The sequence below is a fragment of the Lineus longissimus genome, chromosome 1 (assembly GCF_910592395.1).
Source record: "Lineus longissimus chromosome 1, tnLinLong1.2, whole genome shotgun sequence".
Taxonomy (NCBI): Eukaryota; Metazoa; Nemertea; class Pilidiophora; order Heteronemertea; family Lineidae; genus Lineus; species Lineus longissimus.
Window position 1 is genome coordinate 28,770,847 of NC_088308.1, and position 25,897 is coordinate 28,796,743.

The 25,897-nt window shown below is 40.8% G+C and overlaps 3 protein-coding genes across 5 annotated transcripts; 1 reads left to right on the top strand and 2 right to left on the bottom strand.

Moving 5' to 3' along the window:
* Nucleotides 1-378: 378 nt before the first annotated feature.
* LOC135482857 (eukaryotic translation initiation factor 3 subunit L-like) lies at nucleotides 379-6,939 on the bottom strand. The gene is made up of 17 exons (XM_064763312.1): nucleotides 6,833-6,939; nucleotides 6,139-6,202; nucleotides 5,594-5,741; nucleotides 5,285-5,364; nucleotides 4,783-4,844; nucleotides 4,477-4,546; nucleotides 4,145-4,218; nucleotides 3,418-3,498; nucleotides 3,123-3,213; nucleotides 2,713-2,867; nucleotides 2,300-2,470; nucleotides 1,830-2,063; nucleotides 1,524-1,597; nucleotides 1,363-1,420; nucleotides 1,065-1,103; nucleotides 716-889; nucleotides 379-561 (listed from the first exon to the last, which is right to left on the bottom strand). The coding sequence occupies exons 1-17, from the start codon at nucleotides 6,878-6,880 to the stop codon at nucleotides 529-531; spliced, it is 1,656 nt and encodes a 551-aa protein (XP_064619382.1). The 5' UTR covers nucleotides 6,881-6,939; the 3' UTR covers nucleotides 379-528.
* A 753-nt stretch (nucleotides 6,940-7,692) lies between these two features.
* Nucleotides 7,693-16,566, top strand: LOC135496253 (inactive rhomboid protein 1-like). Its single transcript, XM_064785483.1, has 15 exons — nucleotides 7,693-7,819; nucleotides 8,645-8,831; nucleotides 9,020-9,165; nucleotides 9,704-9,906; nucleotides 10,072-10,188; nucleotides 10,383-10,519; nucleotides 10,794-11,036; nucleotides 11,209-11,401; nucleotides 11,566-11,730; nucleotides 11,963-12,054; nucleotides 12,285-12,348; nucleotides 12,607-12,804; nucleotides 13,010-13,110; nucleotides 13,299-13,452; nucleotides 13,657-16,566. Exons 2-15 carry the CDS (start codon nucleotides 8,722-8,724, stop codon nucleotides 14,086-14,088), a joined length of 2,355 nt encoding a protein of 784 aa, XP_064641553.1. The 5' UTR covers nucleotides 7,693-7,819; nucleotides 8,645-8,721; the 3' UTR covers nucleotides 14,089-16,566.
* Nucleotides 16,567-17,392: 826 nt separating this feature from the next.
* Nucleotides 17,393-25,842, bottom strand: LOC135496260 (GTP-binding protein SAR1-like). Of its 3 annotated transcripts, none has more exons than XM_064785505.1 (7): nucleotides 25,733-25,842; nucleotides 24,154-24,226; nucleotides 22,378-22,497; nucleotides 21,529-21,594; nucleotides 21,160-21,263; nucleotides 20,807-20,941; nucleotides 17,393-20,512 (listed from the first exon to the last, which is right to left on the bottom strand). In XM_064785505.1, the coding sequence occupies exons 2-7, from the start codon at nucleotides 24,197-24,199 to the stop codon at nucleotides 20,396-20,398; spliced, it is 588 nt and encodes a 195-aa protein (XP_064641575.1). In that variant the 5' UTR covers nucleotides 24,200-24,226; nucleotides 25,733-25,842; the 3' UTR covers nucleotides 17,393-20,395. The 3 variants fall into 3 exon arrangements, with proteins under 3 accessions (XP_064641575.1, XP_064641584.1, XP_064641566.1); XM_064785514.1 differs by having other exon boundaries at nucleotides 25,729-25,842; XM_064785496.1 differs by lacking the exon at nucleotides 25,733-25,842 and adding an exon at nucleotides 24,527-24,695.
* Between the last annotated feature and the right edge of the window lie 55 nt (nucleotides 25,843-25,897).

Genomic DNA, 25,897 nt, shown 5'->3' on the forward strand with positions numbered 1-25,897 from the left:
GAACATAAACACTCCAATACATGCATTTGGCAGACAATTTCACATCCAGTTTTGTCAGAAGCAGTGGTCTTTCACATTGAGGAGACTGATATACTGAAGACGAAGACACAACCAGCATACCACAGAACAACTCTTGTCAGGTACTGTACAGACAACAATATAATCACTCTTGGCAATTCTTCTGTGGAGTGATGACGTCTATGGTCTTATGTTGTTGTGATTGGCCTGGTTTGTCACAACAATGTCATCTTGTAATGAATGGGACAAGAGGTCATACAGATACTTCACACATACTCTGCACACTTGTCAATTTATTTTCCTGTAATTCTAGAATTCACAAATCAGCAAAATTACAAGAAGACAGAACAAAAGAAAACATTCCTTATATCTTTTTTATTTCCATTCCCAATACATTTTGTATCTTTACAAAGCAAACTCCAGAAGTACATTCAATTTGGCAGCACTACATGTCAATGTTTTGCACTGGTAAGGTTCCTCTGTACTATCCAACTCCAAGGCACATGCCCCTCAATGTGGAAGGTTGAGTAAACCCCGGTTCATCTGAAAGAGATCAAGGAAACATGCGTCATGACATAATGAAGTCTTCCTTCCTCTTTTCATGATACACATTCAACCAACAGATCACATGAAAGATACAAGCCAACCATAGACTAAGTCTATGAAACAGTAGTCTCCAACCAACACAAATACTCACCTCCTCAAACTTATGAATCTGCCTAATGAAGAAGTCGCCATATCTCCTTGCTACTTTCGTGTCAGCGATATGGATCATGTCCTTATTGATGTAGAAGTCGACCTCTGATGATGACTGGAACTCTCCCTCAAGTCCACTTGTTCCTTTTGTCCACACGATATTCTTCATTTTATGCTGGAAGTAAGGCAAGGTCAGATTGCAGAGGACAGACATTTGTCAGCACTTCTTAGATTGTAAAGGAGCAGGTTTCATTCAAATCTCAATCATCAGATTGGTGTGAGCTATAACAAGGTAAGACGTTTACTCAGGACTTTGTGAAAGAACAGACTGTCACTATATTTCTACTTACTTTGAAGCACATCAGGTGAATGCGTAGTTCATCTTCGGTCTGAAACACAAGGAAACACATCAGTACATTGTATAAAGAGCATGAAGAATACTCAAGAGATTTTCCATGAAGACTTTAGAGAGTAATATGCTGGCTGTTGCAAGCAGGTACATGTACAATTGCTTTCAGGGAGCGTGCACAGACTTGAAGCTTCCATCCCCTCTCCTGGGAAAGATCTTGTCATGAATTTATCATTGTAGTTATACATGTACATGAAAGAGGTTTTCAAACAGCAACATCAATCAGAGCAAGAACTCACCATTTCCATGAATGCAGCCAACTTGCTGATGGGTAAAGTTGTATACAGCTTCAGGTAACTGGAAAATAGAGTGAAATATGACACAATACATATTCAAAAGTAGTTCCAAAATGAATGCACAGACCATTACAGATCACATGTAACATCACAGAAGAGCTTACCTTCTGATGGTGGGCAGGAGGTTTTGCTGCAGGACTTCATCCATGAACACTTTCAGCTGCAGCTGGTACGGCTCCTGAAACAAGACATGTCCTCTTCTTCATAAGAAATCACCAAAACATGCAGAACTCTGATCATAATCACTTGGATAAGACTGGCAAGCTTGCTGTACAAATGAAGAAGTCACTTCTGATGGCAACAATATACTGTAGGTTGGACTTATCACTCTATTGAACCTGTCAGCTGCATTGACCATCCTAAGGAAAGGCAGGTTATTGTTAAACAGGGACACTCTTTCAAAGACTTACCTTGTGGAAATTAGCCGGAGGTGCGTCATAGTTTGGAGGAACAGGTGACAGGAACTTTGGACAGGCGTACGAGAAGCTATTCTCAAACTCTGACATCTCTCCTTTCTGCATCTTCAGCATACGGTCACCATGTTTCTCACGAAGCTGGGAGTGGACGCTCTCGTCGATCCTCATTGGATGGAGGACGAGGCAGATGGAGAGCAGGATGTACATCTGCTCATTCTGTTTGTTGATCTGAAAGGCCATGAACATAGACTGGTACATGTATGAAGAAATTAAGATTCGTAACCAGTGGAAGTCTGAAGAGTCAATGTTTATTCATAATCCTATCTCATCCCGTACTGTAGAATGGTCACCCCAGCATTTGAACCTCTCTCCACACAATCACCTAGTTGGTGTAGTGCCTTGATCAGGCTTTGGAAAGGCACTGTGAAATGTGTATTATCATCATTATTTACTATGAAGCATACCTGATCATAAAGATAGACTCGGTTCTGGAACATCTGTTTAGTTCTCTGGATGTAGAGGAGGATGTTAGAGAAGGTTCTGATCGCATCCTGGTACCGTCTCATCATCATGTAGGCAAACCCCACGTAGTAATACGTAGTGATCTGGCATCCAGGTACACGGGAGTACATATTCTGAAAGGGGAAGGTGGAGTAAAGACGAAATCCAACTTCTCACAACGACCAACAGCACCAGACCAGGTTAGTCCATTTTTGCCCCCAGTAACACACATTAAAACATGGATCAATGGGTTCCAAGGACATTCTTGGCCCCAAGGAACTGATCCCCCAACTTGATAAAGAGAAAGAGTTATGAGCCTGAGCCAGAAGATAGCCTTATCATTAGATTGAATGCGATGACTTGCAGCGGCACTGACCTTCTTGTTGAAGTCAATATTCTCCAGCGCCTTCAAGGCCTGGTAGTAGTCTCCTAGCAACGAGTGTAACCGTAGCAACCCAATCAAACTAAAGTATCCCAACATCTTATACATAGAGTGACGTCCAAACTCACTGGCAACACTGTCGGGGTCACCTGCAATAAACAAGAGCAACTATATACTGAAAGGAAGTCTGCATAGCTCAGATCTGACAAATCCTGTGGGCACCATCCATATCTGGGTCATCCATATCTGGGTAGAGATTATTTCATACAGGAATCACTATAGAGTCACACAAGACCTATTGATACAGATCAATGAAAAAAACCAAGATCATTAACCCTTTTACGTCAAGGGCTGAATAAGTCTATCACAGCTGGCTGGGAAGAGTCAGTTTCTAAGCTTCATACCTCCACTGGTGTAGATCTCTAACTGTCTGTTGATGTTGGATTTATCCACCAATGAGTGAAGCACATTCAGCACACTGTGCACATTCCAGATCTGAAAGGATGAGTCCAGAAACATTTATGAAATTTGGCTGTACATCTACAGGATGGCTGTCGGATTTCAAATATTGTACTTTTCGTTCGATTTATTCACCAAGGAATGCAATTACACTAAAAGAAAACCCTACAGATAAGTTCAGATGACTATTTTCTTATTGCAAAAGAATGCGTCAGAAAGTGACCAGCAGAAGTGTCTCACCTTTGGACTTCTCCTGAGGATATCAACCTCCTCCTCTGGTTTCTTGGTCAGCTTACATCTGAACTGACTGAATGATTGGAACTGGAATAACACACATCAATCACGTATCAATTGGAATACTTGAATACATTGCCATTCTATGATGAATCTGTGACTCACAGTGTGAGCCTGTAGTTACTGCCTTTCTATGATGAATCTGTGACTCACAGTGTGAGCCTGTAGTTACTGCCTTTCTATGATGAATCTGTGACTCACAGTGTGAGCCTGTAGTTACTGCCTTTCTATGACGAATCTGTGACTCACAGTGTGAGCCTGTAGTTACTGCCATTCTATGATGAATCTGTGACTCACAGTGTGAGCCTGTAGTTACTGCCTTTCTATGATGAATCTGTGACTCACAGTGTGAGCCTGTAGTTACTGCCTCTATGATGAATCTGTGACTCACAGTGTGAGCCTGTAGTTACTGCCTTTCTATGATGAATCTGTGACTCACAGTGTGAGTCTGTAGTTACTGCCTTTCTATGATGAATCTGTGACTCACAGTGTGAGCCTGTAGTTACTGATGCATATGTCATATTTATTCTTCAGAATGGAATCTCTCACACTGTCATTGTATGCATCACATTCCCTTGCACTTGTCAAATCTCACTAGTTGTTAATATCAATGCCTTAGAACAAGAAAACAGGGCAGCAAAACTAGGGAACATTCTTCAACATTTTCACTCACCTGGTAGATGAATTCATCGATGATATCCCACAGCCATTGGTTTGGTAGTTCAAGAGGAACTGGACCATCAGCACCTGAATGGACAAAACATTCAACAGAATTAGCTCAGGAAATGTCACACACGAATGCTTGTAATATCCCTTGTTAATCTCAATGTCATAAACATCTTTTCAAAAGACCAACCAACATATCTATGACTAGGACTACAATGGAATTTTGTCAGCAAGGGACTTACTACAAGGAATGCAAGCCTGATTCCAATTTTGAGTGTTCATCTTTATGAACTGTGGCTGTATGAAAGCACTTAGGATAACAGCATAATGGCAACTTACTCAAGATGAAGTTGAATAGATTACAGTAGTTGTAGTAAGATTCAAATCTTTGGTCTATTGTGGGGCCATTCTGTAATGAAAGATTAAAAGAGACTTGACTTTGCAGCAAGGTTAAGGGTACAGGTATTGTGACTTGTATTTGTAACTATTCACACCAAGGTTCAATAGGTTAATATCCATCAGTATGGATAGAAATGCCTAAAGGACGCAAGATGATGGTCCAGAATCTACGACATGAACACAACTCCACTCATTCCCTATAAAGGCTCGAACAAGCTAAACTATCAAGGGTTAAATCTTACTTACTGCCACTCTAGCGTATATATGTCTGTAGTACAATTCCTTGTACAACGTGAGAAAAAGTTGATCTGAAATATCATAAAGATGATAATGGTTACTTCTTCATCTGTGGTTGCTATTACCTGGATAAATCATGCCACCAATAAACATTTACTGTCAGCAGTTCTAATCGTGGCTCAATGTGAATTGTAAGTACAAGCAGAACTCTGTTTGATTAGAGATGTCAAAGCCATTGAGTGTACACATCAAGGAGGATGTTGGGAATCTAGTTTTCCCTAAAGAATCAATCTTCCATGATAACTTCATGCCTGAGAGCATTAATTAATACTGCCTCAATCACCCCTCATACTCAATCAACTCCACTGGCACTCCAACTCTTGCACACGAGTAACAATAACAGCCACCCGCACTGCTTTTCACTCAAGAAGATAACTTTTCACCACACATCTTCATTTTTTCATCTGATGACATGGGTGGGTCTCTTTCATGAGAGGGCTTCACTTCTTACCGTCTTTAACAACTGGAGCAATGGCCTCTGCATCTGGCCAGGGCGTGTTCTTGAAGAAACGATCAGTTAATTTGTTGAAACTGAAATGAAATAACAACCATAAAGTGGCTGTGGCAACAGGCAAAGATACGATCCCTTAAAACAACATTCTCATGGCAATAGTGACAATGTCACAACCAGAAGACCAGAATATTGCATCACTTGAACTTTCATATAAGATACATCAGATTGTGAACAGCTTCATTATCAACAGTCAACACGCAATGGAAATTGGAATCATTGGTCAATACTTCACAGTTTTACACTTACTCATTCTCATAAGCTCTCTGTATCTCGTAGAGGTTGCCCTCATTTATGTAGCGTTGAAACTCCACTAGAAATCTCTTGATCACTTCTGGCACAATGAATGTGGATTGCTGAAACTGGCGCTCATGCTCTAGGTCTTTTGCTGGGTCCCCTGCATTGAAAATGAGAATAATCATTAGATGAATATAAAGTTTATAATACAAAGTATGTCATTTGTTATGTAGCTAACTTTTTGTATATATGCAGATCATTCAGCAGGGACAAAAGTTTCCACTTTTTTTACTGTTTACACTTAATACTTGGCCCAATTTTTAAATACTTCTCCCAATTTAAAAATAACTAACCGTCTGGTAACTTATGGCAGTCTGACAGATTATATTACATTGTGGTGCTCGTTTACTTATTTCAACATAACTTATGGCAGTCTGGTTAGATGACCTGCATTCAAATCCATGTGCAGCTTTGGAATTGGATGTGCAAAAGAAATTGGTGACTTGCTGTCTTCTTTGATTTGTGAAAGATAAATCTATGTGACTATATCAACTCACCTGAATGTATTTCATAGTCATTAGCGGGGGCAGAAGAATACTGGTAACTTGAATAGGGGTCATACTGAAGAAAAGACAGAAAATTTCCAGTTGACATTGAACTCAAATCGTGGCTGATAAATGTCGAAAGTGTGCTGAACAAAATCGCATTGGACATTTTGCAACGTTTCGCTCAGACAGATATTCCTTTTTGTCACATTACCACTGGTGTAAGGTACGAAGTGACGTCACCAACTGACTGATTACTGGTAACATTTGACTTCCGAGTTGAAATGACAGTCTGAGTAGGCTACTGGTGGTACGGTAGGGACAAGACCGACAACACGACGTCGGTGTGCTCCTCTGATGATCTGAAGAAACCCACCACCAGATGGGAGTAGTGAGGTACAGCAGGAAAGTCACCGCTGGTTCTTAGCTCCGATGGATGCAGCTCATCATGTAATTTTGCAGCATGCGCATGCTCTTGAAAAGACTTGAATTGAAAGAAAGTCAACTGTATGTGAACCGAGCCCGCCGACACGCTCGCTGGTACATCAGTGTGTGTATACAATCTGAATGTGTTATGTACATTTTCATGAGAACCGGGACACCAATATGTCGTCGAAAAAGGTTTACTGAAACACGACAATCATCTTCAAAAGGTTCCATTATGATCTCTAGGATGGTGTGATATCAAAACTTAACATAAACTCACATCACCCTGCACAGATTCAACGAAATCTTCGGCTGTTGTTTGCCACATGATCTCCTTCACGCTTCTTCACGCAAAATCAGTGTGTGCCATTATGGTCTCATTAGGGAGGTTTTATTGTATTCATGCGCGGCGGTAGTTCCTAAAAAATCATTGATTTCTTGGTCCTCACAGTGTGCCAGTTGTTTTGGCAAAGACATATTTTTGGAGTTTCTGAAACCTGGAGCGCTACTCAATAGGCCGCTAACAAGAAACTACGCATTTTACTGTTGTTGGCAATGTTGCCGACGACGTATGTGTACACTGAACTTGGGATGTGCGTCGGCCCCGTGTTGAAATGCCGTCCAGTGCCAGTTGGTGCGTTTTTCGCTGATTTGTGCAAAATTCAACATATCTCAAAAGTTCAATGGTTGACCCTCGATTTTTTTTTGATTTTTGTGTAGCGTATGCAACTGTCTTTCATGGGAGAATGGTCACTGTAAGGATTATTCAGGAAAAAATGTATAATATTTGGGGGTTTTCGTGATTGTCCGGCCCAATTGGCAATATTGCCATTTGGGATGGTGAACAGAGCTAGGAGCAAATGCGACGCTTATGATTTATTTAAAGAAATAAATTGCCCGATTTAACATCCTGCAGAATCAGGGGAATCGGGCGTTTCCAGTGATATACGACACAAATGGTTTGTTCTAATGCATTCACTTTGGAAACGCATTTTAAAATAAATGTTACGTCCTGTTAATGGGGTACGTCATCATCGCGTACATTTGCCTTTGGGAAAAACTCCCTAACGAGACCCAAGATCGGGACAGCGCCCACTCTAGTCTCGCGAGATCCCATACCAAACGAGTTTCCCTCCCAAACTTCCGGTTGCAGAATCTGGAATTTTTTGATTTTTTTCCTGGCCTGATCATTTTTCCCCTAATTGCAGAATTGTTACTTGAATAAAATCATCTCACGAAGTCGCATGTTTCTAATGTTACAAAAAGGGTAATTCATCTACTTGGAAGATGACCTATAAGCGCTGCATTGGGACACTTTTTTATCTCTTGTAGTGAAAATGTCTAAGTCTGTGAGTGTGACTGTAGGCCTAACTGTTACTGTGTGTTTGTGTCATGGTGTGTAGGCCTACGCTACGGTCATGTTCAGTCTGTTGACTGTCATGACTGTACGTGTATTGTCTTGTCATTTTGGTTTTACACTTCACAACTCTGCATATTCTTACAGAATGACATTCACAGTGTCATAGCCTGGGGGGGGGGGGGCACTTACCCAGGTTATGAAAACGTCATGACTATTGACATTGACAATCATTGACATTTCTTAATTTGAGACGAGACATGTCGTTACTGTTACTCGACGTTAGGCTAGTAATAGTAATAGTATAGACCATAGATAATATGAATTTCGGCCATCTTTTCACAGGCAACGTAAGTTTACTATGACATAAAAGTCATGCTTTAAATCATAACATCACCAAAAGCATTCAAAATATCATGAACATTGAAAAGCACAGACAACTTGAAGTAAATTGCTTGAATAAGCTTGTATATTTTTACTTCTATGCCATGGTAAACAAATGTTGCCTGTGAGTGTGAAAAGGGTTGTTTCAAAATCACTGGCCAAAATTTATTTTCGCAGGGTGACTATTCTTGATGTTGACGATACATGTGTAGTAGGGTCAGATATATTTAAGAACAAACTCTGCTTGATCACCATGGGGATGGCGTTCCATTGGCAATGCTGATGATATTGAAATGTGCCAAACATTTGTTGTAATGGTAACAGCTTGACAGCAGGCTATTTATATTTCAGCCAAAGAGGATTTTGGAGTAGAGAGTTTTGAATTTGAGTGTCATTTGCCTGTTAACTGACTTCAAAAAGAGAAGAAGATGGCAAGTCAGGAAATGCTAGGGGATGATGCCAATGAGGCTGAGAGAGCCGTCACTGTACCAAGAGAAAGACGTTTGTCAACATCTTCAAAACTGCAAACTTTAGGAAGGTACGTGTTATTGGCCTTCTGCCTTAAGCTTTGACTAACTTGCTGTTTCAATGTTGAGTTCCCTTGTCTGATGATGCACGTGAAGTATTTGGTCACTGGGGTATAATCATATGCTAAGGACACTGTATTTCAATGTCTTTGTCATCGCATTGTGGGTTTTCGCATGAATAATTGTATCCATCTTGCAGAAAGCTGAGGACAAGTACGGCTAACTTCTTTGGAGTTGGAGATGAGCAACTGTACAATGCAGACCGCTGGGATACAAGGAGAGATCATCTGTTGATGAAGAAATGTGGCAAGATCAAGGATGGCAAGCAAAGAGCGAGTAAACAAGGTATGGCCGAGTTGCATTTTGCGAGAGTAGGCTTCTTTGGTAGGCTTTTGAAAATGCTGAGTATAAACTGGGTGTAGCATTAGCATCCGAAACAGCCTTCTACATCACTAACGTACTTCAGTCTTGAGCTAATCATAGGATAAACAAATGTAATATCGAGGAATCATAGCTCCCTTCTTCTTGCTGAAATGGGCATGAAGTGGACTTCACCTCTATCCTGCACTTTGGCAAGATGTGTTCCTGACAAATGTTGGTAAAAAGTGATAATCATTTGGTCATGTCCAATTTGCAAAAAAAGTAAGAGTACAGTAGAACCTCTCTATTGAGGACACCCTCAGGACTGACAAGTGCTGTCCTTAAAAGAGAGGTGTCCTGATTGAATTGGTCAAATTGAAGGGAAACAACCAATTTGGGACCAAAACTAGTGTCCTTAATTAATAGAGAGGTTGTCCTTAATATAGAGGTGTCTGCTAACAGAGGTTCCACTGTAGTTTTTTATTTGAATTTGAGTTTCTTATTTGAATATGTTCCTTTTTAGATGGTTTTGATGACCTTGATGGAGGTCGGAGCCTAGGCATGCAGGAGATCCATGATCCTCTTGCTGCAGGAAGGTACCAGCGAGCATACTCTGCTGCCACAAGTGTCAGTTCATTCCGTCGTCCACAGAGATTCCAACCACGCAGGAAGACCAGGAAGGATTCAGTCCTCAGAATGACTTATGATGGACTCTCTTCCTTGCTGGTGAGTTACCAACAATTCAGAAAGTTGGATGATACTCTGGTCTAATCAGCTCGACTGTCTTGCAAACCAAATGAAAACAATCACTACAAAGGTCAGAAGTAAGACTTTAAAGATTTGTTATTCTAGTCGAGTTGAAGATAATGCTTGATTTCAATCTTATTTCAGTCTCCGAAGAAGAAACGTTTCATCTCTGGTCATGATCACCTCCACATGAGGACGTATGCTCCAGCCAGTGTGGCTACTTACGATGATGTCTTCACTGAACCAACCGCCTCTGTTGATGTAAGTGAAATAAACATGCTTATCAGAGCCTGTGTTTGTTGTAAGGATCATGAGATTGCCCTCTTAGGAATGACATTGATCATTGCAAGGCGTCTGCTGTACTATCCGATGAGTTGAATGTTAAAAACCTCCTCTATGTCATCTTTTTTCTCCTTCTGTATGATACATCATCTCCTGTTGTGTCTCCATTCCAGCGTCTGACCTGTTTGGATGATGAACTTGTTGATGAAGTCTTCTTTGATCTGGCCACGCCCGGAGCGCTCAGTCATCCTGTTACACCTGCGTTTGAGATGGAAAAGCCACCTCTACACGATGTGATTGCGAAGGATTTGTGAGTTTCATTGAAAAAGCTTTATATGAAAAAGACGATTCCCCTGTAATCACACTCAAATCCATATCATTACAAGTTCCTTATAGAAGGCTGATGGTCAGTAAGAATGTCCCTCTTAATTAGCCCCATTCTTATGATCAATGCCTCATCTCTTGTGAAGAATGACTTGATATTGAGAGCAAAATGGTCTTCTCTGAGTTTACCTCAGTTGTTTTTCATTGATTTCTCTTTGGCTGTATTCCTTTCACCATAGTGTGGTGTTTTTCTTTGTCAGACCAACAGCCAAGGGCTGGCGTCGCCGCCCACCGCAGCCAATCCCATCAACTCCTGGCACAGATGTCATGGATGGGATCGGGTTCAGTCGTGCTACCAGGAAGATCGTGGAGAAAGCTATCGATAATAATGACAGGAGACAATACGGGATGGGAGTGCTTGGCAAGCTGTTCAACAGGTCACTCAAGAAAGGCAAGCTGTCCTCGGATGCCAAGAAGGATTTGGAGACAATGGAATTAGCCAAGTATGATATCAGATCAACTCTCAATGTTGATTTCAAGTTAGTCTGTTCATATATTCGATCATGCTAACATATATTACCCCAATCAAATCCCTTTTATTATACTGCCTGTATGAGCCCCTCTTCTTCCAGCATTCTCTGCCACTAAATGAGAACATTCATCATTTCCTTTCAGTTTTCGTCCCTACTTCACATACTGGGTAACCTTCGTCCAGATTGTCGTCTATATTGTGTCTGTGGCCGTGTACGGCATTGCTCCGATTGGTTTTGAGGAAACGCGTGTGAGCGCTGAAGTCATAATGCCGAGTGGAGTCATAGAACAGGTGTCTCGAGTCGAGAAAGATAATCTTTGGATTGGACCAAGACAGGTAAGGAAAGTCAGTTCATCGTTTGGTTCATCATGTGATAATCCACCTTTGTGCCTGTTGGATTCTACTTGCCAATACACTGACATTTCTAATCGAGAAATCTGAGCCTGGGTCACTACTCTTTCTGACATCCTGCCAAGTTTGTTCATTTGTTTGCGTTTCAGGAGGATTTGATCCATCTTGGTGCCAAGTATTCTCCATGTATGAGGAAAGACATGAATGTGGTGAATGCAATCAAGCTTGATCAGCTGTTAGAACTCGCTCAGACGGTGTGCTGTATTCGTAACGATGGTGCAGGCTGTGTACAATCCAACATTTCTTACTGCTCGGTTAGTATGGCTTTGTAGTCATATTCATATTCCCTTTATCTATTTCACCCAACAAGAACTGATGCTAGCAAGTTGCCACCAGAATGTTAATTGTGTTGATCAAAAAGCTCAAACTTACTTTGTGCGGATTTGATTGAGAATTTTTTGATGAAATATGATTCATTGGCCATCATATAACGTTCACTGACTATTAATTACTCACGTCTCATTGATTTGTTATTGTCTTTTATAGAAATCCCATTCCTCATATTCAAGATGGACTGCTGCCGCCCCAGAAAAAGTTACTGGTATGACCTCAGGGCCTGTGTGTGGAGAAGATCCCAGGTGGGTACTTTGACCTCTTTTGAAAGGGTTTGATCTGTACATCTGTTCAGTAGTTAGTTGGGTGCCTGTTTAGTGGAAGGTTTGATCCACTGAGCCAGCTGCTTGTATCAGACATACGAGGGGTCAAAATGTGATTTCATTCTTTAAATTTGGTCATATTCAGTTCATTCTACATGTACATGTCTGCTCATTCTCCAATTCTATCTATACTATTGTGATGTTTCTTTCAGGTTTTGTACAAAACCAGCGCACACATCTGTCTACCCGTGGAGTAAAAACTTTACCGAGTGGCCTGTGAGTACTTCACCATTTCCTCATCATCAGTGCATTGCTATCCTTGCGAGAGTTTAAGTTAAATGACGTAACTCTCGATTCAGAACCATCGAAAGAGGAGTAAGATATGGTGCATGATAATGGAAGAAGAGGTGATGTGTCATTCTAATGTCAACATGGAGAGTCTCGTCAATTTATTCTAAACAGACATTCAGAACCTTTGAAAGAAAGTTGTGAGGGAGATTCAGACATTGTATGTGTTTACTATTGTCTTTACAGATCTGTCTGAACACCACCAAACCTACTGTAACAAGCAACCGAACAATCACCCAGTCTTCACATAACCGCCACATGACGTGTGAAATCACTGGTAGGCCTTGCTGTATCGGTATCCATGGGCGATGTCAGATCACAACCAGGGAGCATTGTGAGTTCATGCGGGGATATTTCCATGAAGAAGCATTCTTATGTTCTCAGGTAAGGTGTTAATTGCTTGTTGTGGGTAGAGTTCTGGTCACGAAATCAATGTCAGTGCAATATCTTTGTCAGCAAATCTTTGCAGGGAGTAGAAAACAGTTACAGACTTCATTTTAACTTTATACTGATGCCTAAGGGATATGTGTAACAACCTGGTCCGTCCCTTATTACTACCTCTACCAGGCCACTTTCCCTTGTTTTGCAGGTGAACTGTATGCATGAGATTTGTGGAATGATTCCATTTGCTAAAGTTCCAAATCCTGATCAGATCTACCGATTGTGGATATCTCTCTTTTTACATGCTGGGTAAGTAAAACTCACCTGAAGTGGCCAAGTGCCTTGGTTTCTACAGCAGGGTTTCTGGTTAGTTGACGAATGGATTTTAGTATTGACCATTAAAGGGAGTTTGAATTAAAAAAAAAAACTGTTCATTAAGACGTGAACAGATGTTGAGTTATTAGTAGAATGATGCATCAAATCCACTTCTTTTCCAGGCTCTTCCATCTAGTAGTTACATTCCTGCTGCAGTTTTTCATCATGAGAGATTTGGAGAAGATGGTGGGGCCTGTGCGATTATGTCTCATCTATATGGGTGCTGGTATCGCAGGGAATCTGGGCAGCGCTATATTCTTGCCATACCAAGTTGAGGTGAGCACTGTTCTATCTGCAGAGAAGTGGGAGTGCCCTTTGATTTGTTGACATAACTTTTTAGAATTGCACAAGTGACCTTTCATCGGGTCGTGTCTATGACCCCCCCCCCTTGTCTTATCTACATGTAGATATTCTTCCTGACAGTTGCCACCTATGAGCATCATTATGAAAGTCTTAGTCCTGATTTCAATTCCTCTTCAGGCTGGACCAGCTGGATCCCAGTTCGGCATTCTTGCATGTCTATTCGGTGAATACATCCAAAACTGGGGCCGCTTCAAGAAGCCTTGGATTGGCATGCTGAAGATGTTAGCTGGTGTACTCCTCCTCTTCATCATTGGGCTGCTGCCGTGGATTGATAACTATGCCCATTTATTCGGGATGCTGTTTGGTCTCCTACTCTCGTTTATCTTCCTGCCGTATATCACGTTTGGTAAGAGAGACAAGCGTCGTCGCATCATCACTCTGGTCGTCTGCTCCATCTCGGTGGTGGCTCTCTTCGTCATGCTCATCTTGCTCTTCTACGTCACTCCAATCTATCAATGTCCGTATTGTAAATATTTCAACTGTGTCCCGATCACACCCAAGTTCTGTGACAGCATGGACGTTGATATCCGCAGATCAGAATACTTGTAGAGATACATGTATGTGTATGATCAGAATACTTGTAGAGATATGTGTATGATCAGAATACTTGTAGAGATATGTGTATGATCAGCATACTTGTAGAGATACATGTATGATCAGAATACTTGTAGAGATATGTGTATGATCAGAATACTTGTAGAGATACATGTGTGATCAGAATACTTGTAGAGGTATGTGTGATCAGAATACTTGTAGGGATACATATATGATCATGTGAATTGTTTTCAAACCTTCATGGCAACTTGCTTTCCACTTGGCGATTTGAGAACCAAGTACATGTACAGTGTCACTTATTTTTGTCCAACTTTCAGACCCTGTAACACTGAAGTGACATTCTCTCTGCTTCTCACTAGTTTTGTTAAGTATTTTCAAAATCTATCTTGAAGAACCATCACATGTATTTTGGTATAGTTATTTTTCTATCAGATTATATTTGGAATGAATCGAAGAAGAATTTATCAGCACAAAACTTTCACAATTTACAGTCAATAGAAGAAATTTCTCTTTTTGCCTTGCTTTCAATTCATCGTGGCCATGTGACGGCCGTCGAAAACCGGACTAAACTTGCCGACACCTTCCAGTGATGCATAGACTGAGTGCACATACATCGATTATGGGAATAGCAAAGGTAACAATTTGGCAGTTATTATGCAGGTTTTTGTTGTAATTGCACTGTTCTGTCCTGGCCGTGTATATGGACAGGGGTAGCATGTAGAACTGTAGCCTGTCTTATCCATGTGTGTGAAATGTGCTGATAATACCAAAAGTGTAAAGAAACTAAGTGGACCAACTACGTCTAATGCCTGGCAATGTCTTTCACTGTTTTATCTCTGTACGTGGTGTAAATGAATGTGATACTTCCTTGTTCAAGAGAAACGTATTTTATCATATGGGAAGCCATGCACAGTATCAAGTGTTGATTTTAATCCATACACAACTTATCCTACGTGTACTTGTGTGTCTGTGTCCACTTCACAAACTATAAAAGTTATGGCCAAACCATAATTAACCCAAAGATTTGTTGAAGGGAAGTTATGCATATCCACTAAGGGCATTTGTCTCCATGTCAATAGCTATCGGCATATTTGCCTGTAAATGTTTTCAGAATCATGTTAATTGATTACGTTTTATTCCACACTCAAAGTAAAAAGTGCCTTGAGGAAATTGAAAATAGTATTACCCGTATTTTGTACTGGTATTTTCACATGTAAAGGTAGATTAAGTTGCTTATGGAATGTAGATGATTGCTTCATGGTTTTATCAGTTCATGATCAATTCAAGGCTTGAGATGTTTTCTCCCGAAAATTCTGTGGAGAAAACTCGTCAAACGACAGCTAATTTTCATTCATTTCGGTTGTATAGGTTTTGGAGTGGTGTGCCAGTTTGAATACACTACATGTATGTATCATATATGCATTTTTCAAAATTTTTGGGGGTAGTTTTCTACCCAGCTAGCTGCACAAAGGAAAAGCTATGCCATATGTGTATTAATTGCTTTTAGTGCTATATTCTTCATATTCTAGAACTGCTGCTTTCATATATGCAATGTTGGTATAAATTCTGTTGATACGTGTACATGTACATGTACACATACATGTAGGTACAGTCTATGCTATCTTAAGATTCGTTATCAAAGTTGATCCTGCTATTAAAATCCAACTTGGTTGGGAGGATCATCAGTATTGACCTAATTATCAAGTGTCATGTGATGTGATATGACGAGGTCCACCTTTCTTTTGGATATTGCACTAGTCTTCTCTTAGAGGTCATCTCTGTTGACATATTGACATCTTTTTATTGTACGTGTATTGCTTTAGCTTTGCAAGTATCCAATGACATGATTGAGGTGGAGGATCACAGGAAGTTTAGTTCATAAGGCATTAGTTCGAGTGGGATGGATTTGAACGTAGGTACGTACATGTATAGTCATTTTTTAAACAATTTTGTGCATTGTACTTCAGGATGTTTTTATTGAGGACAGCTGAGGATAAGTGCCTGAATTACATAGATGTACATGTAGGTCAGTCGAAATCAAATTGATCAGTTTGGAGATGGACTCTAGCATATATGTGTCCCAGTATCGTCGAGTCATAGAAGGTGACAATCACTGTGGGTACGTCCGAGTGACTGAGGTGACTTTCTGTGATCAGGTGGATCACATTGTATCAGTTCCGGGTATTACATTTTATGATATCATGAGGCTTTTTTTATTAATTTTTATGATTATTTATAAATGAAGAATTGCCTCCAAATACAAACACTAATCGACAGTATTTCTATGGTAGCTTTGCTTTTGTGTTTTTAAGAAACCACCGAAATGTTATTTTAGACCATTCATGTAGATATTCTAATTGTTTCTGAAAGCGCAGGGAGTACATTTGAACAGCTTGTATTTTTCTAGATTCTTGCTTGGTAAATGGAGATTTATATCAATATGTTCAATAAACGTTTGCCATTGTAATTCGATCATATTGTTGGTTGATTCTTCCATGCCCAATGCAGACATACTTGTAGACACTTGGACTGTGAGCTATAAATTGGTAAAATATCTAGATGCCTTGTTTGATCCGAGCCCTTTCCCATCCTGCACAACATGTCTGATGTGATTATGGCTGTGGATCAGGTGTCACCACTAGAAACAGACCCATGTCGACTTCATTCCAAAGACCAGCGAGTATCACCAGTGGTAATGAGGCAAGGCCCTCATACATGTACCCAAGGTTGGAAGTGGTATCTTTTGATGTCCTCGCGGGGGAGTCTCACTGGAACTATGAGCATGGTGGTCAGTTGACGTATACATGTAAATGCCATCAAGCAGGCAACTGGATACGCAGGCTTTCTGGGGGGTGCCCCTCGCCAGGATATGATGTCCCTTCACATTTGGAGACAAGGACAAGATGTCCCTTCACATTTGGAGACAGGGACAAGATGTCCCTTCACATTTGGAGACAAGGACAAGATGTCCCTTCACATTTGGAGACAAGGACAAGATGTCCCTTCACATTTGGAGACAAGGACAAGATGTCCCTTCACATTTGGAGACAGGGTGTCAATTGTGTATTTCATCTCGAGGACAGGCCCTGTGGCTCCTGCAGTGCCATAGACAAAGATGTGTGTGATGTTCAGATCCATGGAGAGCAGCCAAGCTGCAGAACTTGGATGGTCCACTTCATACATTGTAAATCTTACATGTATTGACTTGGCACTGCCAATACCAGTGAAACTCATCAATTGGTTGGGTGAACAGAGTTGTTACTTTGTCCTAGAATGAGACAATGAGAAGGAAACAAGATTTAACAAACTTTTATTTTTTATTTGTCTTGTATGATTGTTAACTGAATAACCAATTAGAAAGCTACTGGCTATTCATCAAGATATCTTAGGTTTTGTTTTGACCAACAGTACATACATGTACCATCGGTTGCTCTGTATAACATGAGGCAACGTCTCAGGGGAGGGGCTGACACATACATGTATTGCACATGTGTAGATTTCCCACTGAAGGTGGTTTGTCTACATGCAGTGGTTCTACTACAAGAACTGCAACACTGGAAGAAACCAATCTCCAGAGACCATTCCTCATCTTACCCTTATCATTAGATACAATTACATATAGGTACTGCAATGACCACAGAATATACAAGACTGCTCTCTCTACTTCCAGCAATAAATTAGTCTAATAGTTCACAACGGAGCAATGCATTACATCACAAACTGAAAAAAATTGGAGGAGTGAAGAACTAAAGAGAGCAGTTCTTGCTGCAATGATAACAGTACCTTTAAACCTGAAGGAATAAGGAGAAACTCCGTCAACTCCATGAGAATTGCAACCTTTCTCCATTGACACACCTCCATTATTCCCTCAAGGCAACAAGAGACTTTACAATAAGCTCATTATGTAAAAATACACGTGTTATGATAAATTATTGGATGACCTAAAAGCATTTTTATTGACAACAGAGATGCCACCCTCTCACAGTGTTAGCAAGTCACAACGCTCACATCACTGCTACACAAAATACCCAACATAATCTGAGGATCACATTTGGAGATGGCATTGTTTATTGTTTTTTCTAAGGGAAATAACAAATGTGATTTAGATGTGAAGCAGTGATTGTGAGCGTAGTGACAAGAATATTAGAGGCAAACACACATGGATTCTGTTAGAGGAGAGTGTTAAGGAAGCCACATGCAAACTCTCTCAAGTCACCAGCCCTATGAAGCAGCAATTTAGTTTATGTACAACAAATTTTTTAAACTACCTACAATAAGGGCCAGACTTCACACGAATGGTCAAATGCATTAATCGATTTGAAAACTTGCACTCCCCAAAGATAATGGAATGATCAGAGCCCCTGCTCAATTGACCACTCCAGTGCCAGCCAAAGGAAAGATTTGGTGCTATGTGGCAGCATCGTTTAGTTTGACCACAGAGAAGAATCATGTTTGGAATAGTACATAATGTCTTATAGAGTCCAGGGCTGTTGGCTACATTCTCAGAACATGAAAATGAAAACATTTTGATCATCTTTCACAATCTGCATGCAAATTTGTATGATTTCCCAAACTAAGTTGATTTTCTTAAAATGTTATCATGCCAAAACCTGGTCTAGCCTTCCTAAGAGGAATGGGACTGTGGGCAGGTGACCTAGAAATCTACACTAAATAACATGGAACTACAACTATTTTTGATTCAACCAGGTCTTCAGTCACCTCGATGAATTAGGATGCAACTTTTTCCATCAGAGCTATCAATGACAACACATTTCAAGATGATAATGATGACGAGTCAAGGTGCTCATCGACTTAATTGGGAAATGATTCTTTTAACAAATAAACTGCTTCTGATAGATACCAACATGTACAATGGCTCTGAATCTCAGAAAGACTGCTCCCTCCCATTTTATCAACTGTCAAGAATCACCTGGCTGTGAAGACAGGTGGACTGGTTGTTTGGCAGAATGTATCATAGTCATCACAGAATGCATCTATTCTAAACAAGGACATTGGACTGATTTCTCAACTGTACCTTTGACATCTTTGACTGAACCATGTCTGTTTTGCCCGGACATGCAACATCCACTAGTCTCATCAAATGTGAGACATCAAGCCATCACTGGGACTTGAGAGAAATCATCACAGAATCACAAAGAAGCCGACTGTCATGTCATACTTCTCGTAGATCAAGTTAACTTCTTCAATGTAGAAAGTGACACTGCTGACAAACACAGAAGCAGGATGAAGAAACCATCTTCCAATAAACTATTACAGAACAATCCATAAAAAACACACAACAAACTGGCATAAATGGATTGATGACGGTAAAAATGGCATAAAGGGAGACTTCCAAATTATTAGCAGATTTAAAGATGGTTGCACCCAGGAACACATCTGCCAAGTCTGAGGACCAATCTGTACAGTGGGCAGTATGCAGTGTGCCTGATAACAGCACAAGACACTACAGTGGAGCTCAAGGCTGCCTCTGGAATATCATGGTGAGAAATCACTCTTCTATTCCATGGAATAAAACCAGTACGGCCATAATGGATAATTTGCACCAAGGCTCAAGATAACATAGTACATGTACAAAACATGTACACTGCATAGCAAATTGAATTCAACCCCGTTTACCCCCATTCAATTCCAAATCTCTGATCATCTAATTAGAGTAGAACACATGAATGTAAGTCATGATTGGTTTAGACAGGATTATTTTGAGCCTTGTAGCAGTATTGACCATTGTTTCCACAAGGACTGAATAGATTAAAATAAGTGTCCTTGTCGTGGGGACCCTTCAGATACATTATAGATAGGGTTGGTAATGTTTGTTTAGCAGTGCCAGTGTTAAAGAGCAAACTACATTTCATACACTTAGAGAAGCCATCTGCAGTCGTTTAAAGAGGAGAAGACCCTGTAATGTTCTCCTATCGGACAGTACTCCATTACTGTCTCCAGCTATGAACCGATTCCCTTGTAGTTGGCGGAGTCCTCATAATAAAGGTAACACCCATCAGATGATGAATGAATCAAGTTAGAAGAGGGAAACTTGGCCCGTCTAGGAGCATCCATTCATCAGATCTTCCCAGAACACAGGTGTGATCCATCAAAACAAACAAGTCAGCACAATCTGATTCAGACAATGTCAAGTGGAATCCCCTTCGTCCAAACCAGACAAGTGGACATAATCCATTCTCACACATGTAAACTGAATACCCTCCCTCGTAAAATAATGTAACCAGAATATTTCTACCAATCATATCCTCTGAGAGTTTGAGTTGTCCTAGATTCTCGCTCATCAGTCTATGTACTGTGCCAACCAACGGAATCCTTCACCATAACCCTGGCGTTTTAGAACACTACACATAAACAGTTCTATGGGACGCGTATTTAATTCTTCTCTTTTAACTGTGCCCTGAAAATTAAGACAAGAAATAGTTAAGAATTAATTCTCAGCAATAACAATGGTCAAATACAATTTCTTTGAGGGATTATGGGGGCTTCCATTCTATATTCTGAGCCACATGTCTGAACCTTAGGACTGAGAAGGACAAGGAATATGACTTGCTCCGATTCATCCAGAGATTCAAATGTGAGTTCTTCCCAAAACTGTATCCAACTGGCCTACGGCATCATAAACCTGCATAAGTCAACAGAGGTCTGGCTTATACTGGCCTATCAATGTCTGGCTAATGGTTTCAATTCTTACCTTCCCACTCAATAACGGATATAATTCAAAATATTGCTTAATCTGATCTTCACTAGCAGCTTTGTCGATCAAATCTATCTTGTTTCCAAGGATTAGAATAGGTGCAGTTGCCACCTCCTCATCAGCGATTAAACTCTGAAACAGAATAGTTGAATAAATTAAATTCAGTAGAAGTCTCACATGAATGCACCTGAGCTAGCAACCTTTGGTCTTCAATGAAGGTTTCAGCAGACATTCTCAAGAGGCCAGGAGATCAATTGCTAAGCCCTATTGACAGTGACAGCAAATCAATGCAGTATTTACATATTCGACTGAGAAAAGTGCGGAGTGTCATTTCACGGGAGAGAGCTCACCTTTAGTTCAGCTTTCGCCTCTGGGAATCGCTCATGATCACACACATCCACCAAGAACACAATACCATCAACAGCTGGGAAGTACTGCTTCCACACTCGCCGTGCTGCAAATTGAAGTAGAGTAGTTGTTTTTTAATGCCCCAAGATGACACTTTGGAATGGCCTGTGGACTCGGCTGGACAAGTAATTGAAGCCAAGCAGCTCGGGTATCAATCTTTAACAACTTGCTTCTTTCCTACATGGGAAATGGGCAGTGGTTGAAACATCACAGAAATGGCCCATCATCTCAGCACAGCAGAGAGATAAATGAGAACCCACCAAATAATAGTATGCTGATGTAAGAGACCGACACACACTAGTCAATCTTACCTTGTCTGTGTCCACCAAGGTCAAATGTGGTGAATTTTATACCACCCAGAGACAACTCTTCTGAGGCTGAAACAAATACAACAATAGCTTCTATAATAATGTGTTACTCGGAACATATTTTTAACATAACTTCAATCGAAACATACAATAACAGAAAGAAATTGTGAGTATACCACAAGATACTGGAATGCCTCGTCTGCCACACAGTCACAGTTCTCCATGTTAGAACATGTTACATTACACCAATCAGCAGAACAATTCATGAATCAAGTGTAAGCCTCAATCATATGATTCACCTGTTGTCTGTTCAATCACACTTGACCAGGCTCATCTATTACAATGACAATACATAGTCAGCATTTCCATGCAGCTATTTCATGGAAGTGGCACATACAGCTGTCAACAGGTGCCCTAATAGCTGTGTGTGCATTAGGTGTACTTCCAAGCACAGCCTGAGCAAGCCAAGCCAAATAGTGTATAACCACTGCAACGCAAGCTTCAATTTCTCATGCAGACCCAATGTCACGAATTATGAAAATAAGCATTTTTTGTCAATACCTTGCCATGCTTGCTTTTCGAATGTGCTTTCCTATTCCAAGCATGCTCTCGGAATGTGCTCTCCAATTCCATGCAAGCTCCAGGATTCATGTACTTTCCAAAGTTTTCTGAGCCCATCAAGGAGTGTAAGACACAGACGTTGATAAAACACAGCCACCAGTGACACCAGCAGTGCATGTTTTCAATGAACAAGCACTGCAAATCCTTTCTCTGGCATGTCTGGTTTCAAGTTTAAAACAGCACAACTTCCCAACATATTAAACTCAAAGCGTTCATAATAACAAAGCTTACTTGGATGTAATGTGGGTACATGCTGTGCCATCCTGTCATCTTTGAGCATATGTAATAAGGTTGTCTTTCCAGCATTGTCTAAACCGAGGAAGAGGAGCCGACCAGACTTCTTCCATAACCCTTCAAAGAGAGAAACATGCAAAGTATGGTTAGTGGCGGGTAAAGCCAGGCATACACGATGCAGCTCTACTATCGCAACTGCAATCATGCCATTGCCAGGTGCTTGTGTTCTTGTCAAGAGATTGGCCTGAAATGAAGTGCAAAGACAGAAAGGAAGAAGAAAAGATTTCATGGAGTTGGCCAGGCTGATCATTGACTGTGCTCCATTCTATCACCAATCTCCACTGTTCATGCTCATGAGTTGGCCAGGCTGATCATTAACTGTGCTCCATTCTATCACCAATCTCCACTGTTCATGCTCATGAGTTGGCCAGGCTGATCATTAACTGTGCTCCATTCTATCACCAATCTCCACCGTTCATGCTCATAAGCTGGCCAGGCTGATCATTAACTGTGCTCCATTCTATCACCAATCTCCACTGTTCATGCTCATGAGTTGGCCAGGCTGATCATTAACTGTGCTCCATTCTATCACCAATCTCCACCGTTCATGCTCATGAGTTGGCCAGGCTGATCATTAACTGTGCTCCATTCTATCACCAATCTCCACTGTTCATGCTCATGAGTTGGCCAGGCTGATCATTGACTGTGCTCCATTCTATCACCAATCTCCACTGTTCATGCTCATGAGTTGGCCAGGCTGATCATTAACTGTGCTCCATTCTATCACCAATCTCCACTGTTCATGCTCATGAGTTGGCCAGGCTGATCATTGACTGTGCTCCATTCTATCACCAATCTCCACTGTTCATGCTCATGTTGCTTAGAAAACTACCAAATTGATCTTTCAGCCGAACTACAAGTTGGGAAGCAACATCATTTCCAACATCAGGCTTCCCAACCTTGGCTGAAACACAGCATTGCAAGCCATGCAAAGGCAGGCTGATGCCATGGCTATCATAGGCAAACAACTGTGTTTATCACGCAGAGACAACCTGCACTTACTGGGATGAAGGGTTGGCTGTGGCTGAGTGAGGTGACCTGCTTTCAGGACACTCAGCATTGTGGTCTTGCCTGCGTTATCAAGACCAAGGAAGATCAGTTTGCCATTTTTCCTACCAAAGCCTTAGAAAACAAAATAAAAGTTTCAACAAAACTCATTCCTTCTAATTCTACACTTATTCAAGTTGAGTTTGCTTGAGACAATGTTATACCTTGGCTTTAAGACTTTCTCAATTTCTAACATGTCCGAGGAAAGCCTCGGGCGACTGATAGGAGGACAGCTTGTTCTTCTCAATGCATGTGTGATGATAATTCCATAGCTCTGTCCAACTGTTGAACGAGTGATGGCTTTAGTTCAGACATGTGTGCAATGAACACTTTCAGTTGACAAACATTAGATAAAGTGCGCCAAGTCATGATCCGACTTGTAATCACATGGACTAGGTCAAAGATGAAACAATGTGAGTATTAATAATTAAGGCCTACTCTCCATGTCAAGTCAATACAACAGCAGTGTAATTCAGACTTACTACTACATGTATCAATGATTTCACAAAGGCCTTATTTAATTTCATCGATTCTTTGTGGTGCAGAGCATATTTCAAAATAACATCAGCTCTCTGAAGGGCATCAGGAGGCGTAAAAATCACTGCCCTAAAACCACAAGCAGCACTTCAATATTCAATGAATGATGCCAAGAAGGTGAGCTCTTACCTAACCAACTGAGAGAATCAGTGACCCATTTCCATAAGAATGACATTGCTTTGGTGGCAGGCTGTTCAACTATCTGAAAAGAGAAAAATAAGAGGTAAACACTTACAGTTTGAACTCGACCAGGGCTGTCACTGGAGAAGTGAAAAGAAACCCATTTGAAGAACAGCTGGAGAATTGATCATTGATCCTCCTTATGAACCTTTCTCTGGGCCTTGCAGTGAGAACCCAAAGCACACATAAGTACATAATATACGACTGGATGTGAAAGTGCTATCATTTCCTTCCAATCATGCACAAGTATTTATAATTGGCAGGGGCCTGATGACGGGCAGCAGCAAATGTATTATGCAATGTGCACACAAGCTATGATTACCTTTTTGTAATATGTGGGTTCTTTGTCGTGAAGCACTGTCACACTCATAATGATCAGTTAACAAAGTAATCCAACAACTTATAACATGCAGATTAATACGCAAGCACAGGCCAGTCATATATTCCACTTCACAATGATTCACTTCTGACAAGTGACACTGTCCAGTCAAGAGTTGAGTCCCGAATGACGGTCAAATCAAAGTGCAAAATCTTATGGAAGACCACCAACAATGAGCGATCATTGGTGTTCTAATCATGTCAAAGTCCAAAGGTTTCCTGAGATTTCTTCACAATGAGGTCAATATTGACATCTTGATGTCATTAGTGATGTTGACAGAATGCCAGGATTCAATTACAAGAGGTCAATTTGTTGATGGACTTTACAATTCTTAACCTGCCGATCTCCCGCTTAATGACGTTTTTTTATCCTGCATGCACCAATAAACTACATTTTGATAATAATAATATTATATACCATATTTTAAAGTGCTTCAATCCACGTAAAAACATGCTCTGAAGCACTGTAGATTATGTAAGAAATAGGCCTACAAAATATGATTAAAATAAATGTCCAAGAGAAAAGTTTGTTTAAAAAAATAGACAGGGGTTATTTACACGACTGCCGTGGACTGAACAGCGTAAATGACCTTGCGTCCACAACATTCTGAACTGTTTGAAAAGATACGTCTTAAGTGCTCACGTCTTAAGTGCTCGCCGCCAAATAAGGCCCCAAGCTCACCGATTGTTCGAAGCTCAGATCACAGATGGGAGTGAATTCCAAAGCGTTGGCCCAGACACCCTGCTGAAGGACTATCATCGACATCATATCTTGGATCTTGGCACAATTAATTCGTTTTTAGTACTGACCGTTTTTAGCACACACGCCACACGGCACTCAGACTTGAGTCTACATCACTCCACCAGTCCAGTGGCCTAGGGCAGGTAGTGATGCGGTTCACACGGCGTTCGGGGAAACACGAATTGGATTGTCGTGTGTATAAACCAGTACATGGAGTACATTGCAAGGTACAATGTGTGCACTGAGTGATAGGTAGCTTGGCCGTGCATGTGTGCAATGCATGTCAGCGATAGAAAAATATGGAAGGGAATTTTGCAAGATACGTGTCACTTTATTTCAGTGAAAGTACCATTTGAAATTGATGGAAACGATGAAAAACAGTATTTGACATAAAATACACTTACGAACCTATTCAAGAGTAAGCAATCGATAGCATATATTGCAAGGCGTAAGTCAGCAGTATCCAGTGAATCTGGGCGATAACAGCCAAATCGTTTTCTGAAGTGTACACGAAACAAAATGGCAGCCACCAACGTCAAAAGTTTGCGTCATCAAAAAATTTGTAACCTTCTT